This window comes from Hippopotamus amphibius, chromosome 2, assembly GCF_030028045.1.
Source record: "Hippopotamus amphibius kiboko isolate mHipAmp2 chromosome 2, mHipAmp2.hap2, whole genome shotgun sequence".
Classification (NCBI taxonomy): domain Eukaryota; kingdom Metazoa; phylum Chordata; class Mammalia; order Artiodactyla; family Hippopotamidae; genus Hippopotamus; species Hippopotamus amphibius.
The window spans coordinates 95,440,186-95,461,348 of NC_080187.1; the positions used below are offsets into that span (position 1 = coordinate 95,440,186).

The 21,163-nt window shown below is 37.6% G+C and overlaps 1 protein-coding gene across 10 annotated transcripts in view; it reads right to left on the reverse strand.

Annotated features, from left to right (window-relative positions):
* KDM4C (lysine demethylase 4C) overlaps window positions 1-21,163 on the reverse strand; it is a 414,703-nt gene that overhangs the window by 126,747 nt on the left and 266,793 nt on the right. For 8 of the 10 annotated variants that reach the window (XR_009051206.1, XM_057720401.1, XM_057720400.1 and 5 more), the window contains one exon: window positions 18,290-18,398. The exons of 1 other annotated variant lie outside the window; for it this stretch is intronic. Coding sequence is in view for 7 of the 9 variants with exons in the window: in XM_057720401.1 (XP_057576384.1) it covers window positions 18,290-18,398 (109 nt within the window). In the remaining 2 variants the exon portion in view is untranslated. Of the gene's footprint in view, window positions 1-18,289; window positions 18,399-21,163 lie in introns of those variants that run through there. One more of the 10 variants, XR_009051205.1, reaches the window with a different exon arrangement.

The window sequence follows — 21,163 nt, forward strand, 5'->3', positions numbered from 1 at the left end:
ATTCAGGGCCAGCCATTGTGTGGACGTAACAAATATCTCATTTAACCCTCAGTGAGATAATGATTATTACGATGAAGCAGAAGAAACTAAAACTAATGGCTTTCTCAGGAGTGATTTTGGCAGTAAGATTTCAGCTACGGAAATAGCTACCTAGGATCAGAACTTTGCAAATGGAGGGAGATTTAAGCTAAAAGCCTTCACAGCAGAAGGCGTGGATGTGGGCGGTCACAGACCCTCGCTCTCACTTCCCCGAACATTCCCCTTCCTCCTGTTACCCACCTTCTTTCCTCTCACTGCCTCTGCTCCCAGTTTTCTTCGCCACATTTCCCCGCTCCCCATACCACTGAGCTATCATTAGTCGATCCAGTAACATTTAATGTATGGTTTTATACTTAACTGTAATGTAATTAACATGTAATAAAAGTCACCCTTTAATGTGTACACTTCCAAAAAAATTAATAAAACACACGCAAATTGCTTAGAAAAAAATGTGTATACTTCCATAAATTTTGACAAAAGGATACAGTCATGCAACCTCCACCACAATGAAGATATACAACAGTTCCACCAGCACAAAAAAATTCCCTTGTGCCGTCTCTGGTTAACCTTTCCACCCAGCACAATCCCTGGTAATAATCTGGTTTCTGCCCTCAAAGGTTTATTTTTCACCAGAGTACAGTACAAATGGAGTTACGTAGTATGGAGCCTTTTGAGTCAGGCTTCTTTCACTTAGCACGATGCATTTAAAAGTCGCCCATGGTGATGGTATCAGTAGTGTGTTCCTACTGACAAGCATTACATTGTATAGATGTACCATGGTTTGTTAATTCAATCACCAATTGAAAAACATGGATTTGGGGCTTTCCGCATGGCACAGTGGTTAAGAATCCACCTGCCAATGCAGGGGACAAGGGTTCGCGCCCTGGTCTGGGGAGATCCCACATGCTGCAGAGCAACTAAGCCCATGCACCACAACTACTGAGCCTGCACTCTAGAGCCCATGAGTCACAACTATTGAGCCCATGTGCTGCAACTATTGAAGCCTGCACGCCTAGAGCCCGTGCTCCGCAACAAGAGAAGCCACAGCAATAAGAAGCCCAGGCACCACAACGAAGAGTAGCCCCCACTCTCCACAACTACAGAAAGCCCACGTGCAGCAACGAAGACCCAATGCAGCCAATAAATAAAAACTAAAATAAATAAATTAATTAAAAAAAAGAAAATCATGGAGTTGTTTCCAGATTTTGGTGATTATGAACAAGCCACTATAACTATTACTTACAGGTTTTTGTGTGAATATAAATTTTCATTCCTGAGAGAAATTCCCAAGTGTGGGATTGCTGGATGCTATGGTAAATTGTGTTTCACTTAATAAGAACCTGCCAGACTGCTTCCGAACATGGCTGTACCATTATGCACGCCACCAGCAATGAAGAAGGATTCCAGTTACTACACATCAGCATTGGTATTGTCAGTGTTATTGATTTTTAACCATTCCATAGATATGTGTGGCATCACATTGTGGCTTTACTTGCTTTACTTACCTAATGGATAATGTCATCAAGCATTCTCTCCTCTGGTGAGGTGTAAGGTCAAATTTTTTGCACAATTTTAATAGTTGTTTTATGTCGTGTTGAGAGTTCTTTTTACTTTTACATTTGCTATAAACCACAATACGTTGCTACTATTTTTGTTTTACCTCCCTTTTAACCATTTCCACAGAACCACATTTCCTTGTAAAAAAAATGACAGCTATAAATGTGATAAAATTACACAGAACTAAACGCACATATTGTACCAATGTCAATTTCTGGTTTTGATATTGTACTACAGTTATATAAGATGTAACCAATAAGGGAAACTGGGTGAAGGGCACACAAGAACCTCTATACTATCTTCACAACTTCCAGTGAATCTGTAATTATTTAAAAATCAAGAGGTTTTTTTAATTAAGCAAACATTTGTGAGCTTTATTGATACTTAATTATTTATATTTTATGTATGAAAAAATATGTTCCAAGTGATAAATGTAAACTCTAAAACAAACTTAATATTATTTATTAACTTACAGAGTACATATACATGATTACATGATACATTATTTTCATATCATTGTTAGTGTAATGGTATTACTAAAGTAACGTACTCATAATAACAACAATAAGAATGAACATTTATTGAGCACTTACTATGGCCAGGCACTGGGCAAAGTAGTCTAGGTGCCTTATCTTATTTGATACTCACAACAAAAAAAGAAAGTACTATTATTGTGATTCCAATTTTACAAACTGTTACTGAGGATGCAAAGAGTGAGAAAAGAGCTTCAGATAGAAACTGGGAGAACATAAACATTCAAGAGACAGAGGAAGAGGAACCTGCAAAGAAACCTGAGACCAAGAGGCCAAAGAGAGAGAAGGAATACCAAGGTCAGCTGTCACGAAAATCAAGGACAGACTTCCAAGGAGGATGATATATTCTCAAGTAACTGGTATGCAGCAGACCTGAGACATGAACCCAGGTTGTCAGGCCCCAACGCTCATATGCTTTAGTATTGCATTCAGATGCTTTCACACGTGTAGCAAATGACACACCTGAGGACCACTCAGCAGAACCTTTATGCAATTCAAGTGATTAAGTTCCATTAAAAAAACAAAAAAACAAAAAACAAAAACCAAAAAACTTTAAAAATGCAGCGTGAAAAATTTCTGAGCGAGTGACATAAGCAAAGGTGTGTGAAGCTTCATGAATGCTGGTAGTTTCATAATAAGATCAAAGGAAAGGAAAAACATGACTACCCTTAAGAGAGGGTTGACATTTTTAATATTTTTTAAAATTACAAAAATGTATTTTATAATTTTATAAAGTATATTTTTGTATATTTTTATGTTTATGTGTCTGGGGATCTCATATATATAGTATGCTATTGAAACAATCTCTTAATCATAACAAAGTACAGTAAAGCACTATATCCTTCCAAGCTGTTTGCTCCATGGAAAAAAGTCAGGAATCATTACTTCAATATATTAAACATGATCACGTCTATGGAATGGCATGAAGCTAAAGATGATTTCATTTTGTATTCTATACACTTCAGTTTTAAAAAATGCTTTGATGACAGGCATTGCTTTCATAACTAAAATAACAGGTCTTTGAAAATAAAATTTTAAAATAAGGACCAAGAACCTTATAGGATCTATATATTAAAATTCTAACATTAAATAAACAAGTCAAAGTTCAATAGTGCAGTTTCGCCTTATCTGCTGCGGAGATGCCCTGCGCCTCACATGTCTCAGGCTGATAACCTGAACTCTGAGCTTGGCCTGTCATTTTCTTGGAACGTCTCTGAGAGAAACAGAATGTAATTAAGATGAACGCATCACGCTTGCTTGTTTGCTTTCCCCAGTGCAGGTGGGCTGTCACCCTCTCCGCGCACAGCAAGCTGAGGTTAAAAGGCTGTCATGTCTTATCTAGGCAGAATGTACATTGCGGTGGTGTTAGGTGCCATAGCTGCGAGGCAGGGCTCCCCAGATCAGCCTGCACGAAGAGCACAGGAACAGTAATACTGACACAGACAGGAAAGGGAGACTCCATAGTTCTAAGGCTATCACTAAGATAAATGGAATTTTGGAATTAAATGGTGATTGCCCCTGTCAAAATGAGAAGCCTGAAAATGCACATATATTAGCAGCTGGGCCTGCCAGGAAAAGGAGCGACTTTTCCTGTTGCTGGCTTCTTCATTTTCTAATTACGAAAAGGGATTCTCAGAGCAACGGTACCTGAGAATTAGAAGTATTTAAATTTGACTGTTGTTTCTAAAAACATTTGGGCCACTGATCTCCTCCTTAGTTCTAAGTTGACCTGCCAACTAAAATGTTGCGTGTTACATTATTATTTGAAAAATATTTATGAATTGCTTTGAGAAACATAAGAAAAGGATAATACCAAAAGATAATTTTCTCTGGATAGCCTCTTCCTTGAGAAATTTGAAAGCAAGTTTCTGCAGTAGTATGAGTTTATGCCTTTTATTGTGTATTATAAAAGAAGTAATAACACAATACCTCAATTCTTTAAAAAAAAATCCAAGACATTGTGGTATTTGAAACAGTACATATTATGAAGAATGTTTCATTATTATGAATGTTTCATTATTCATAAGGTATTTCACTTTCTTGTAAGCTAAGAATAATTCAAAATTTTATGTTAATGATATACCATTTAAAATTTTTTGTTTTTTAAAGATGCTTATTATTCTTAAAGTGATATCAAACTAATTTCATAATGTTGAGATGAAAAATGAAATGAAACAATGTTCCCTTTTGATATTATTACCTATTTGTTAGAAATTATCTACACTAGATAAATATCCTGACAGTAGGAGACAGAAATGCTTACTATATCTCTCTGTAAAGAAACGCCTTAGAAGAATGCTTTAATCTAGCCCTTCCCGTTTGCCTTCCAAAATGACCAAAAACACAAATGACATCCTTGGAAGATCTATATCTAAATTTTTTCAGAATAGAAACCTCACAAGAGCAATGACCCTGTCCACTTCATGCCACTTGTCACCAAGCACAAAACACTATGATCACCTCCATAAATCTTAAATGAATAAAAGATTGATAAATGAAAGAAATGCTCTTTATTCCACAATTTTCCTCAAAACCTTTAAAATGACAAGCTGGAATCCCCAAATTAAGTAATGAAATATGATTTTATTACATTTCAAGTATATGTTTTATGGTAGAAACTATTCTAAGTAGATCCCCACAATTGTAAAGAAAGCCATTACTAAATCAACAGTTGTAAAATATAAAGCTGTGATATCATTAAAGCTGGAAAAAGAGAACTGAATAGATCTGTGGATCATGATTTGTTTTTGTTTTGTTTTCTTTTGTTTTAAGTACAGTGGCTGACGTATTGCATTTCACACCACTTAGAGTTTCTAGAATTAAATATGGGTCAACAATCACTAAACACATCAACATGTGACACTCATTGAAATAAATCATACCAAATGGCCAGCACATTATAAGCTGCTATGACACTACCACTGCTTTCATAAATAAAAAATGAGAATTAAACTTTTATAGTAAAATATTTCACCAGACTAGATTGCAAATTTTGACATAGTCAATTTATCATTGTAAAAATCAGATGAGGCTTAGTCGGCTCTGGTCAGAAAGCTCATTAGTCTATTAAAATTATACCTTTGCCAGGATGTCATGATTCTTTTTACTGAAAAATATCTGCCACTTAGTGAAAAGATTTCACATTTTTTTTTGCTTTGTCCAAAGAAAATAAGTGTTTAAAATTGATGAATTTTAAAAGTCAATTATGAACAGATGGCTCAAAGAAAAAAATCTTGAAAGTTTTAATTAACCTTAAGCACTACTCCTATAATGAAAAGTGGTCAATTTAATTGACTATTTTTTCCATTTATCTAAAGTAAAATATTTTGTTTCTATAAAGAAACATGGAATGTATTTCATATTCTGAACAGAAAAAAAATCTACAATTTAAAATTTGATCATAAAGGCAATTTTATCTCAAAAACTATTAGTGAAAAGATGCTTTTACACTAAAATTAAACTGAAATTAAAAGTAAAGGATATTCTGAAATGACTACCTCCTCCTGAGTCTGTGCAAACCCTTGTGATTCTTACTGCAAATCCCCTTTCATGTGTGGCCACTCACCCTGGCAAGAATATCCCCGCATAGGCTATGTTTTTACTGGTTGCAGGACACATTTAACTTTCATAAGAGCATTGATCTTTCATGAGAACCTTGGATATTCCTTCTTGCTCATGTTTTCTGCAAATCAAACTATTTCATTTCTAAAGGTTTTGTTTCCATTTTCAATGTTCTTCATTTCTTTTGCTCTGAGAGAAGACATAAATGAAACTGCCAAGGCTGACACTGTCTTACCTGATTATTACACTTCAGAAAGAGTGTAGAGAGGCAGATACAATATTCGATTGTATACTGCACAGATATGAACCAAATTCACATCCGTACAAAGCACAGCTGCTCACTGTTCCTGAATTACTGACCAGTACTGGTTACTGAACTTCATATGCCTCCAGTCCTAACAACCTAGGAGCAGCTGGTAAATAGCTACATACCCCACAAGAAGTAGAATTCTGGCAAATGTTTCTCCTGTGCTACACCCAGCTGGACTACGAGGACCTCAAAATACGTATGTCCAGTGTACCTCCCCCTCAACTCCACGCCATGCCAGTGCTGACGAGGCCTGCACACGGCATGACCAGCCCCTCAGCCACTTATGCCAGAACCCCCGCTCCCTCCACACCTGGTCCAAGCCAACCCTACCTATGATCAACTCACTTATCTCCATCCCAGGTTCATGCCAAAATCATCTTTCACATGATCACTGAAACTGGCCTCTCTGGCTCCAGTCCTGCTCTCTTAAACACATTCTTTCCACTAGAAGCAGAACACCCTTCTGAAATACAAATCTGATCATATTATTCCACTTCTTAATGGGCATTAAAGGTTCTTCAGTGTGTTTGGGATAAAGTACAAAATCCTCTAGGATGGCACTGTCCAGCAGAAATAAAATGCGAGCCACGTATGCAATTTTTAATTTTCTCAGAGCCACAGCAAAAAACAGGTGAGGAAGGGCAGAACAGGGAGTTACTGTTCAATGAGTACAGAGCTTCTGTTTGGAAAGATAAAAAAGTTCTGGAGATAAACGGGCATGATGGTTGCACAACAATGTGAATATACCAACGTGACTGTACATCACAGAACTGTACACCTAAAAATAATTTAAATAATGTTTTTTGTTAAGTATATGTAATTGCAATAAAAAAGGCAGATGAAATTAATTTTAGTAACACACCTTAACTAATCCAAAACAGTATCATTTTGACATGTAACCAATATAAAAATTATTAATGAGATATTTCACATTCTTTGTTTTCATGCTAAGTCTTTGAAATCTGCTGTGTGTTCATACTTACAGTATATCTCAATTTCGACTCTAAATTTTCAAGGGTGTTTGAAATATAAAATGTGAACCTATCAAAACTACGGTTGTATTTCATGTGTTTACTTGCTTCCGTTTTTTAATTTAGCTTACTGAAATTAAAACAAATCTCAATTTCAGTTCTTCAGTAACACTAACCACATTCCAAGTACTCAATAGCCATCAGTGGCCAGAGGCTACGATACTGGACAGCACAGTGCTATACCATGAGAGGCTTCCCCTTCTCAAGACTCATCTCTCCCTCCTCATACCTCATGCTCCAGCTTTGCAGCAATTTCACTTCTTAGACCTTACAGTTCCCTCCCACTTCCAGGCTACCAAGCATCCTGTTCCTTCTCCTGACCCCTCCTCCAGTGGCCTCTTCTCATCTTTCAGGTCTCCGATGAGGCATTACTAGGCACTGCTTCTTCCAGGAAGCGTTTATACACCCCTTTACTACCAACCCTCAAACCCCAAATTGAGTGAGGTCCTTCACTGCATTCTGCATTTTTACTACAATAGAACTTTTCATGCTGCTTTGTAGTTGTTGGTCTAATTTTCAATAACTTCCATTCTTCTGCAATATCTATCAAAGCAGAAATGATATACATCTATCATCTAACCACATAGCAAGTCCTAAAGAAATAGTTATTGAGCAAGTGGATGAATAAACAAACGAGAGAGCACCAGGAACCTACTCCCTCCTTATACATATTGATCCACTCTGATCCTGATTGGCCAAAAGGCAGATTATAGAGATTTATGCAGCAAGGACTTGAGTCATTTGCCAAAAGCAATGACTAACTCTGAGTGCAGGCCCTTCACTTTCTCATGTCATGCTCACAACCACCCCGGATTACAGATGAGGTTCTGAGAGGTTAAGCTGCACAGCCAAGGTTGCTTAAGTGGTGGGCAGGCCCTTCACTTTCTCATGTCATCCTCACAACCACCCTGGATTACAGATGAGGTTCTGAGAGGTTAAGCTGCACAGCCAAGGTTGCTTAAGTGGTGGGCACAGGACTCAAACAGTCTCAGTCCAGAGCCTGCACAGTCTATCTCAATGTGACAGAGGCTTAGAACTGCACGATCCAAAGGGCAATACAGATGAATGCACAGAACCCTTGATATTTAAATCAATAAATGCAAACTGGGCTGGTACCTGTACCTCTGAGCTAATCTTAGAAAATGACATCACTGAATTGTGGGAACATGCCTAAAATATACCACATTGACTTACATTAAATTAATTACAAGTATGAAAAGGTTCTCATTTTATACAAAAGGCATTTTATAACTTTCATGTTGATTTTTAAAAGCCCCTTCAGAGGGAATAAATAATTTATACTAAAATATTAGAAAAATAAATAATACTGGATCCATTGTTTTACAATAATGACTGTACCTTTCGAAAACTATAACCTCTCTGCTGTCATCACTGTTGACCGAGCAAAACCCTATGGTTTAGAGCCATCTAGCAGCTGTCTCAGTTTGGCAAGCATTTGTTGGTATTGACCCAGTCGATGCTGGAGTGAAAGGGATGACCCCATCTCTGGGACCCCAAGCCCAACTCACTCACTCAATTAAAAGATCCATCAGTAATCACTACTCATACAGACAAGATCAGAAAAAAATGGGCCATTCAGCAATGTAAGCTAAAAAATAAGATGACTCTTACAATACTCTTTAATCATGAATTATCTGAAGTTCTACTTATCTACTTAATAATGTTTTTAAAATTAGTCCTCAGGAAAAATGAGTTCAAAACTAAAAAATTTAAAGGCTCCAATCAATTTCCTTTCGCCTCACAGTTTTCTTTCAGCAGATAAAGAAAAGTCCATAGTAACAAGATAACATTTCACACATTTACACATTTTCTCCTATAGACATCTACAGCCTTCAGAAAGTATATTATTTGTAGTCATGCCCATCTGACATTTTCCATTTTACTCAAAAGATTTTATGGTTTGGTATTACAGCAATATACAAATTTGACAGCTTGCAATAGGATCTAGTCCCTGTAGCAAATCATTCTGACAGTTAAGTACTATACAGCTACTAATGTACTTTTTTTTTTTTACACTACACTTATTTAAAAATCTTACAAAGCTGGGGACATGCATATGTTGAAATCCTGAAGAATGTTGTTAATGATATAATAAATTTTATACTGAGCATACTAAATAATAGGACCCTACACATCACACCACGATTCTGTCACTTGTGTCGCGTGTTCCCCCTTCAGTAGTTCACTATTACAAGCAAATTTTTCCTCAACTGCATTTAAACAATAAACTTGCTCACCATTGTCAACGCGTATTATTTCCTTAGAATCCCTCTTTGTCTTTAAAAATAACTGAAGACGTGAATAAATCAGAACATGCGTTAATGTGGAACATAATGACTTTTCCTGATTGTCTTTACAACGCTCCTTTTTTTTCCCTTTTAAAGTGATGAAAGATAATCAATATGTCTTTGCATTTCCCGAAATGCATTAACAGAGGCTCTGTCAAATACAATCGTGATTTCCTCTAGCAAGAAAGCGAAGCTGCTCTCTAACACTGCTGTAACATTACCTAAACAGGACTCAGAGTGATCTTACAGCATGAGAGGCAGACCCCATCTCCATCTCTCAGTAATTCTATTTTTAGTATTCAATGTATCTGATAACATAAGCCAGTTAGCAAAAGAACAAGTGCCTTCCTTTAAGAAATAAGAAGGCTGAATGTGTTTTTTTCCCCTTGATTCAACACTTCAGATGGAATACCACAGTGAAACCACTCTATTTTCGGAATTGATGTACCTTTCAAAACTATAATCTTTGGCTTTCAAGTTCACTACTATTTGCCTTCAGGTACAAATTTTAAAGTGTACAGAGGCTTCTAAGCAGAAGAGTTGGCCTCAGCCAGATACTGAAAGGCTTGTAACTCAGTCATCACTGCAGTGTAAATTCCTTTTCAAAATAAGGTTCTTCACTCAGAGAACGCTTGTGCCTGTGCTTGGTTCACTTGTCAAATACAAATCTGAGGTCATTGAATGCCTGGGGGCAACTTCAGCTATTCCAAAAATCATTTCTCCCTCAATTTGGTTGCAGAAATAGGATTTCAAATGTAAAATCCTAGGAATGTCTGCAGACATAGAACCCAGAGGTACCCTCTATGCCACTGTGAGGAAAGTGTGTGGTCAACAAACAACACCAAGCAAGATAGACGGCATTTGCTTTAATACATGCAAATTAGTATTTAAATATTCTCACAACACTTCTATTTGAGAACTTTCTCTCCAAAAGGGAAGACTGTTTAAAACTAATGGTTGCATGTTGGGTCTGCTGCAATCTTCCAAGATTTCTTAAAATCCACAAACTTGCCTTGTTTTATTTATATAAATTCCATAGATATTAAAATACTATAATCTTCAAGAAGTGATGAATGTGGACTTCCTAGGTGGCATAGTGGTTAAGAATCCACCTGCCAATGCAGGGGACACGGGTTCGATCCCTGCTCCAGGAAGATTCCACATGCCGTGGAGCAACTAAGCCCGTGCACCACAACTATTGAGCCTGTGTGCCGCAACTACTGAAGCCCACGTGCCTAGAGCCCGTGCTCTGCAACAAGAGAAGCCACAGCAATGAGGAGCCTGCACACCACAACAAAGAGAAGCCCCCGCTCAATGCAACTAGAGAAAGCCTGTGTGCAGCAACAAAGACCCAATACAGCCAATAAATAAATGAATTAATTTTTTAAAAAAGTGATGAATGTATTTAAAAGACATTCGTGGTTAAGTTAGTAACATATACCAGAATTTCATGCTGATTTACTTTTTTTGCTAAGGTTTTTTTTTTTTAATGTTCTTCTCTTAAATTTTATAATCAGATCTAAAGACTGGTGATCTGCTACCTGACGATACTGCTGTCTTATGTGTGATCATATTATAAAAGCATTATCCTTTCTAAATTCCTGTCCTTAATTCTTCCGATGGGGCTACTCTTCATTGCAGTACTCGGGCTTCTCATTGTGGTGGCTTCTCTTGTTGCGAAGCACAGGCTCTAGGCGTGTGGGCACAGTAGTTGTGGCTCTCGGGCTCTAGAGCACAGGCTCAGTAGTTGTGGTGCCTGGGCTTAGGTGCTCTGCAGCATGTGGAATCTTCCTTCACCAGGGATCAAACCCATGTTCCCTGTATTGGCAGGTGGATTCTTAACCATTGCACCACCAGGGAAGTCCCCTTCCTGAAAATTTTTGCCATATTCTTTTTTATGGTGAAAAACTTTTTTTTTTTATTTTTTATACATCTTTATTGGAGTATAATTGCTTTACAATGTTATGTTAGTTGCTGCTGTACAACAAAGTGAATCAGCTATATTTATACATATATCCCCACAACCACTCCTTTTTGAGCCTCCCCTCCACCATCCCACCCCTCTAGGTCATCACAAAGCATCAAGCTGATCTCCCTGGGCTATGCAACAGCTTCCCACTAACCATCTACTTTACATTCGGTAATGTACATATGTCACTGCTACTCTCTCAGTATGTCCCAGCCTCCCCTTCCCCCACTGTGTCCTCAAGTCCCTTCTCTATGTCTGCACCTTTATTCCTGCCCTGTCACTAGGTTCATCAGTACCAGAAAAAGTTTTAAAAAGACATTCTAACTTCATGTGTGTTTTATATCTCTCTACTTTCTTTTTTGCTATAATCATTTTTCCAGAATTTTGTTTCTCTTCCAGAGATTCAGTTACGACCATGGCCGACCAAACATATTAGCAGATATGGCGCAGTGGCGCAGTGGTTAAGAACTTGCCTGCCAATGCAGGGGACACAGGTTCGAGTCCTGGTGTGGGAAGATCCCACATGCCACGAAGCAACTAAGCCTGTGCGCCACAACTATTGAGCCTGAGCTCTAGAGCCCATGAGCCACAACTATTGAGCCCATGTGCCACAACTACTGAAGCCTGAATGCCTAGAGCCCGTGCTCCACAATAAAAGAAGCCACCAAAATGAGGAACCCAAGCACCACAATGAAGAGTTGCCCCCGCTCACGGCAATTAAAGAAACGCCCAGTGCAGCAATGAAGACCCAAAGCAGCCAATTAATTAATTAATTAATTAAAAAGCATAGTAGAGAAAACAGAAGAAATAAGGATACAATTGAGTAAATTCTAAAATTTATGCCACATGGGGGCAATTTTTTCTCTTGGTCCTCAGGCATACTAATCACCTGTGACTTCAAACAAACCCTGAGACTGGCTATCCCTGAGTACACCATTCAAGTTGGGGAGTAGGAGATGTCCTTGGCATCCTCCTCATTTTTTTCCCTACCAGGTGCCAAAGCTCTGATGGTCTCTGGATAAGCGGAGAAGGTACCAGAGGATATCGGGCAGGGGTTGGGGATGACAGGACTCGCCACAAGGAAAATTTTTCCCAAATTGAAAAGTCATTCAGAAGCAAAGGAATTCATTCTAAATGAGTAGGTAAGAAAAATACTACGTAATCTAGAACCTGCATTAATAATCAGAAGAATGCCTGAACTGACAGAGAAAATGGTTCTCCCTTTTGAACAAGGCTTTGGATACCCAGCTTATTCAGGTAACTTTCAGCCATTTCTTTCCTGTTAAAGGATAGTTCTGCTTAATAACCTTGTGCTTTTAGATAGCAACCTGTAGCATTGTTAAGATGGGGTAGCAATTACTTTATTAACCCTTGAGATAACTGTTCCACACAAAAGCAAAATATTGTTAAAGAAAGAAAAGGAAAAAAAAAACCTAACTGGATAAATACCACTATAGCCAAATATATTTTTGCAGTATTTTGTTTAGTTCAAAAATATTAATGAATTTTATTAAAGTATTTTAAATCAATAGCCACATAAATAAAATAAAATACAATGCCTTGAAAATAACTCCAGTGCCATCATTGATGTCCACATTAATTACATGATGAGTAGAGGCCACACCTGTGGTATTAGCAAACAAGGTGGCTGGATGAGATAAAGGTTCTTCATAAAGCACACACTATTTCAGGATCAACATAATCCACTGAAGAGCACTGAAAGAGTTGTTTTCCATTTGCTGTCTCTTTCTCAATGGTCATTATAAGAGGAAAAATCTGCTAAAGCAAACAAATCCTTTCTTACACCCTCTACAAAAAATCTTCCTACACAAATAATTGTACAGAGGAGTATTTCAAAAGCTGCAAGTTGAACCTATGAATAAATAAAAGGCTAGCAACAATATTACGAAAACATTCAAATACCTCTGCAAAAACTCCAGTATTCCATATTCTAGAAAGACTGCTAATAACAATAAGCATTTTTTATATACAGCTTTCATACTTCAGAAGACATTTTAAATTCATGTTTGCCATAAGCCGTTCTTTAAGACTCTTGCAGTTACTAGCTGTTAACTAGTGTTATTACTTATACAGAAAAACACTAACTTGCCCCAAGGGAAAGCAGCTCTTTTTATATGGCTAAATGAAAAACTGAACTAAAAAAACTGCCCTCTGGAATTCAGCACTTTGAATGCACAGCAAGCAGCACTTTCTCTGCCCTGCTGTCATCCCTTGGGCTAGAGCACCCCAGTATGCATCACATCTCTCTCTCTCTCTCTCTCTCTCTCTTACACAGACACACACAGACACAGACACACACACAGACAGACACACACACACACACACCCACTCCTCTACAATGTGGGCCAGGCTCTGATTAGGCACTTGCTAAAGAAGGTGACTTAAGGGCAACTGGATGAGAAACTGGTACAGCAGCACCACCTACTGGGCAATGGAGAGAGGCTCAGCGTTCCCTCGCTGCTACTTCTGTCAGGTCTCTCCAGTTTTCAATCCCCAACTGACCAGATCAGAACTCTCAGACAACACAGCAAGTGCTGCATGAGTGTTCAGAGGCTCTTCAAGGTCCTGCTAGGCTCTGTGGCCTAATCACATTCCCCTGTGATGCCGATAAGGTAATCAATGCCTTGCTTTAAAGCAGCACACAGAGGTGTGCATGAGTTTACCACTGCAACTTTTAAAGGGTTTTTTTGCCTTTAAAAAAAAAAAGCACAAGTCATTTGGTATTGTCTGATCAAACCCTCCAGCCACAATAATTTTAAGGCAGAAGCACAAATAATGAGGAACAATTTACTGTCTTTTACTCATTTCATGCATATTTACTCATAACTACCATGTGTGCACATACACGCACACACACCCCACAGAATTTTAATCTTTATGACACTTGATTAGTAATTAAGGTTTTTCAATTTCTATAAGAACAGGTAATGGTAAAATGCTAAATAAGATTATAAAGTTAATAACTGTACAGTAGCAAATATACACATAGGTTGCCAAGTTTTATTGCTTCAGTCACAATTAAGAAATTCAGTTTGGAAAAAAAATACTCTAGGAATGTTGTTAAAAGCAATTAAGAATTTCCATTTTCTCAGTCTCCAACTTACTTCTTTCGACCAAGATATTCTCTTTCTGAAAATGACAAAAATGAAAATTCTCTTTGTTTGTATATCTTCCGTGTAGATCAGTGGGTTCTCAATTAGGAGTGATTTTACCTCCCAGGGGATATCTGGCATTGCCTACTTTTCCCCCAGTTTTATTAAGAAATAATTGACATGCATCACTATGTAAGTTTAAGGCATATAGCATGAAGGTTTGATTTACACATATCATGAAATGATTACCACATTAAGTCCAGCTAACATCCATCTTCTCATATAGATACAACAAAAAGAAAAGAAAAAAGGAAAAAAAATCCTTGTGATAAGAACTCCTAGGATTTACTCTCTTAGGAACTTTCCTACATATTACACAGCAGTCTTAGCCATTGTCATGATGTTGTCCATCACATCCCTAGTGCTTATTATTTATTTTATAACTAGAAGTTTGTACCTTTTGGCATCGCCTATTTGGTCAGGGATGCTACAATCTGATACACATGACAGTCACCCACAACAAACAATTAACTTGTCTAAAAGGTCAACAGAGCCAAAATTGAGAAAGCCCAGTCTAGACCATAAGATTCTAGAAGATAGGAACAACGTCTTACTCAAAAATGTACACTAAGTATTTGGCAAGGTAAGGCAATCACTGTTTGGTGAAATACACTGACACTGACATCTACTTCTTATATCCACCCCCACCCCCCCAATCTGTGTTAAATAAGAAGGTGGGTGAACAATCTGGCATCCAGAAAAGGGTTGGCTACAGCTCCAGAAAAAAGACTGAAACTGACACTAGGAGACACACATACATCCACTAAATAGACATAGTAAAATAACCCATTTAGACTTAGGTTGGCCTGAATGAAATACGACACAAAACTACTGCTCTAACTTCTAGCTGGATGTGCACTTATTAGATTAACTAAACTTCAAAAGAATGCTGATGTCAGGAAAGCATATCACTTGATTACATGTTCAGAGCAAAGCATCCTATTTCCTGGAAAGGTGCATTCTACCCACCCTACACACAAGTGATCGTTTATAAATTCTGTTATTCAAAGCCAGTCTGTGTCCAATCACCAAGAGACAGTGAGCAAGACTGGGGCACAGACACTGTACTACAGGAGATGCATCAGAGTCATGGTGCTTCCTTGAGGATTTCTGGTGGAAAAGTCACCCACACTTCTTTCTGGCCATTGCCCCCTTTCAAACTATAACAGCATTTTTGAGTGATTTTTTTTCCTCCCAAAATGAAGTTTCCCCTTGTATTTTCCCACTTAAGATAACCATTGTGAGAATTTTGATAAACAACATTCCAAGAAACTCTCCATGCATATAAAATTATATTAAAAACAGAAATAAAAAATCTGATCTGCAGCCTGCTATTTTCACTCAAATACGTGTTATGAATATCTGTATGTCAATAGAGCTCTCCATTGTCATCTGAAATAGAGTTTAGGTGATCTTAAATTCAGTCAAGACATTCTTTTAAAGGTGCCAACTGCTTAAGGAAGGAAAACCTTCTATAAAGCACACGTAACAGGGTTCCCTGGTGGCACAGTGGATAAGACTCTGCACTCCCAACTGCAGGGGGCCTGGGTTCAATCCCTGGTCAGGGAACCAGATCCCACATGCATGCTGTAACTAAGAGTTTGCATGCTGCAACTAAGGAGCCCACCTGCCTCAACTAAGACCTGGTGCAACCAAAGAAATAAATATTAAAAAAAAAAAAAAAAAAAGAATATGTAACACTCAATCAAGGTGTCACTTTCGGGTGCAACCATCAGATTTCAGATTATCAGATACAATTTCCTGACTGGCACTGAAATGATCCATGCTGCCCCGCCCCTGCTATTCCCTTAAAAACCTTTTGAGACTGGTGTGGGTAATGACAGATCACTAAGGAAGCATCCGTGGACAAGAGCAGCCAGCACAGACGTCCTTAAAGAGAAGCATCAAGAGCAGTGACCACTAATTCCAAGGGGCATCAAACTGGTAACAGAAATCATCTTTCAGAAGAGAGAACCAAAGGTGGTTGTTAAATATAGTGTTTGAATTTTTTCAAATATATATTACTTGTAAATCAGGAAAAAAAATTAAAGTGTAGGACATTTGTTAGTATTTATCACACTAAGCATTAAATCTTGTGACGTTGTGAACTCAACATTTTTCTTTATAACCTGTCTTATAGTCCTAATTCTGGCAAATATTTTTTGTTTGTTTCTTATTGGTGTTTCCCACCCCACCCCCCAATGAAAAATATTCTTTTCAGTTTTAATGGAAAAAACTAATGCACTTTGTTCTGATCACAAAGACCCAAACAATATTCACAGATAGCATATGTATCAATTGAATAATGGAAACAAGTTTATAAAAAGCAATAGTTGAAAAGCAGTTTGCACATAAAATGTAATGCGATATACAGTTTATTGCAGTCATTCTTTTTTCTTCTTTCTGCACCAATTTTTAAACAACTTTTCAACCTTTTGGATGTTATGGTTTTTGCACTCAAAATGCACTTATAAACAAAGTAACAACACAGTAAAATGAAAGAGAGGGCAAAATAAAGGCTAAACATGAGATTTCCTAAAAGCAAGTGGAAACAGCAGTCTGAAGAGTCGTGGAAGATACTACTTCCGCCTTTCTCCCACGTCAGTGTTTTGTTTTTTTTTTAAACTGGTGACCAAGATGTAAGATTTCAAATTTTTTCCTATGGGAGTCCATGAGCTAACAACCTTACTCTTCTGATAGTCACCATGAGCTTTAAAGCGCCATTTAAGTGGCCCAATCATTTCCATCTCATTCATAAAACTTCCACTACCACACCCTGAGCATCCTTGGTCCCACCACTTGTATCTGCCAACAGCAATCATCAGACACATAAAGGGCCACATATTTTCTAATTTCTACGTGAAGTTCTTGATGGAGCTATGGTAGAAAATAACACTGTTCACTGAAAGACAGCAGAACAGATTCTAAGTTCCTGAGACAGAAATCCAGAGACAAAACACCCAGCTCCCCAGCTAGGGAGAGACTTCTAATAACAAAGCAAGTTAACACTCAGGTAGAGAGATCCAGCTCAGCGTCTGAAATAGTGGAAAGACCCCAAGTTAGAAATAACAAGGACTGAAGAAATTCTAGGGTATTAAGTCCACTTGAAAGACACACTTCAGTATTTTAAGGTCGTGCAATTTAACTTTAGGGGAAATTCTCATTAAATATGAAGTATAAGGACCTAAGTTAATGATCCGTCGGCTCACAATTAAACAGAACTCAAAGGTTACTTCAATGTTGAGGACATTAAAGGCCTACCTTTTCAACAGAAAAAAAAAATACTCAACAAAGAGGAACAATGGGAAGATAACCAGCCAGAGAGTTTGGCAAATAAAATGACTTTTTGTGTGAGAAAATCCCTTGGGAATAAATCAAAGTTTTCGCATTTCTCTGCAAGTCTCTTCTTGGTGAAGAGATGATGAAATCAGGTCAGATGCATTTTGCAAAGTCAAGACCAACCAGAGGCAAGAGAGAAAAACTAAGCAATTAAAATAGAGTTGGATAGCTCCGACCAGTTACTAACAAACTTCACCAGATAGTCTATAGTTTGAAAATTCACATTAATCCAGGAAATGCAGTATTCCTTTGCCTCACTGCAAACAGAAGTTGCAGAAACTTAGATGCATACTTACAATATAACAGGAAAAGAATACATACAGATAAATAAATTTAGGCTAATGTTAAAAAAAAAAGTAGAATAATACAATGAAGCTAAGAAATTACCTGAAGTGTGTGCATAAATAGAAATACTAAGAACTTGAAATTAACACTAACGTATGAAGAAAATGAAGTTTTGCCACTCACCAACTTTAACCTCTGTAAAGGTATTCTGCCTACATCTATCTGTGTCCTTTCTGGGACATTAGTGAATCGGACTTCTGGGACCGCAACAGCGCACATGACATGGGCCCACCTACAGGAAAGGAGACATAAACATAAACCAACATTCCCCAAACTCACATGTCCCATACTTCAACCAGGGAATGGCAATTCTCACGAAACACAGAGATGAGAAAGAAAGCCCAAAGCCTATATTCATCACAAACAGACTCTTTGAAATTTTTTTAAGCTCTTTATTGGAATATAATTGCTTTATATTGATTTTCACCTTGGCCACATATCTATTCACTGTACCCTTTATTTTGCTTGTTTGTTTTTTAAAAATGGACTAACAGATATGAGCAAACTATGTCTTTTTTTTTTTTAAGCTCTTTATTGGAGTATAATTGCTTTACACTTTGTGCCAGTTTTTGCTGTACAACAAAGTGAATCAGCTGTATTTAGACATATATCCCCCAATACGCTCCCTCCTGTGGCTCCCTCCCACCCTCCCTACCGCACCCCTCTAAATCATCACCCATCATCGAGTTGATCTCCATGTGTTATGCAGCAGGTTCCCACTAGCTATCTGTTTTACATTTGGTAGTGCATATATGTCAGTGCTACTCTCTCACTTCGTCCCAGCTTCCCCTTCACCGCCACCCCACGTCCTCAAGTCCGTTCCCTACATCTACATCTTTATTCTTGCCCTGTCACTGGATTCATCAGTACCATTTTTTTAGATTCCATATATATGAGTTAGCATACGGTATTTGTTTTTCTGGCTTACTTCGCTCTGTATGACAGACTCTAGGTCCATCCACCTCACTACAAATAACTCAACTTCATTCCTTTTTATGGTTGAGTCATATTCCATTGTATATATGTGCCACATCTTCTTTATCCATTCATCCATTGATGGGCACTTAGGTTGCTTCCATGTCCGGGCTATTATAAATAGCACTGCAATGAACATTGTGGTACATGTTTCTTTTTGGATTATGGTTTTCTCTGGGTATATGCCCAGGAGTGGGATTGCTGGGTCACATGGTAGTTCTATTTTCACTTTTTTAAGGAATCTCCATACTGTTTTCCATAGTGGCTGCACCAATTTATACTCCCACTAACAGCGCAGGAGTGTCCTTTTCTCCGCACCCTCTCCAGCATTTATTATTTCCAGATTTTTTGATGATGGTTATTCTGACCAGTGTGAGGTGGTACCTCACTGTGGCTTTGACTTGCATTTCTCTGATGATGAGTGATGTTGAGCATCTTTTCATGTGTTTGTTGGCCATCTGCATGTCTTCTTTGGAGAAATGTCTATTTAGGTCTTCCGCCCATTTGTGGATTGGGTTATTTGCTTTTTTGGTAGTAAGCTTCATGAGCTGCTTGTATATTTTGGAGGTTAATCCTTTGTCCGTTGTTTCATAGGCAACTATTTTTTCCCATTCTGAGGGTTGCCTTCTAGTCTTGTTTATGGTTTCTTTCGCTGTGCAAAAGCTTTTAAGTTTCATGAGGTCCCATTTGTTTATGTTTGATTTTATTTCCATGATTCTAGGAGGTGGGTCAAAAAGGATCTTGCTTTTATGTATGTCATAGAGTGTTCTGCCTATGTTTTCCTGTAGGAATTTTATAGTGTCTGGCTTTACATGTAGGTCTTGAATCCATTTGGAGTTTATTTTTGTGTATGGTGTTAGGAAGTGTTCTAATTTCATTCTTTTACATGTTGCTGTCCAATTTTCCCAGCACCACTTATTGAAGAGACTCTTTGAATTTTAAACCTACTGGATGATACCTGAATAGATTCAGTACCACACCTGCCCACCACTGTGACATGAAGAATTGGGTGAAGCCCAAAGAATCTTATCATTATATTTACATCTTTCTACACGTGATCTGCAAAATACTGAAAGGTAGGTCTGCTACTTCATTTGATTCTGAAATATAGAGGTGTTTAATATACTTAAGCTAATTAGCATGTGGGAAAGATTAGTTCAATTAATGAAAGGTATAAATCCAGTATACTGCATAATCTTTTTACATAATACAAATGTCATGAAGCAAACTAGAACAAATAGCAAAAGTTTTCTAAAAGAATTAATACTGATTAAGTCTTTAATTAAATTGTTTCTTATTGTAATCCTACTATAACCAAAGGAACCAAGAGATAAGGAGAAATGAAATTTAGCTTGTTCCCTTGTTTCCTACTAAAAACCTAGTGTATCTTCTGTCAAATTCTGAATTACTCCAGAAAAATGACAACATCCTCATTAACACTATTAAGTTTCTCTTAAATCTTATGCCTCAAATAAATATAGAGACTCTTGAGGTTTAATGAGATTTTGAAAGAATTTATCAAATTTGTCAACCTGTTTTTAAGTCAAACCATATTATTTCACTCAAATAACATAAGATTGGAGAGAGGATGAGTGTCAACCCCATCGGGGTGTTCTTTCATATCTAAATAAATACTATAATTCTATAGCAAATACTACTTCTTCATGTCCTAACCCAAGGGAAGGAAGAGAAGTTCTTATCACCTCTGTTTTTACAAGAACTGCCTACACCATTTTGCAGTCTGCATGACCCGTGTAACATCCTAGAACTAGTCGATGGTTTTTAGCATAGTGCCAATCACAGTAAGACTGTGAAAGATGAACATCCAAAATTAAGCAAATATACAGCTTTTTAGACTAAACTTTATCAACATAGGAATAAGTGCCTTTACTCTTCCTTATAAACAATCAGAAATGTGCACATGCACATAATTATGCCAACTCCATCATGACATAACATGACATGACATGACAGGACAGGACATGACAGGACATGACATGACATTACTCAAGGGTCCCAACT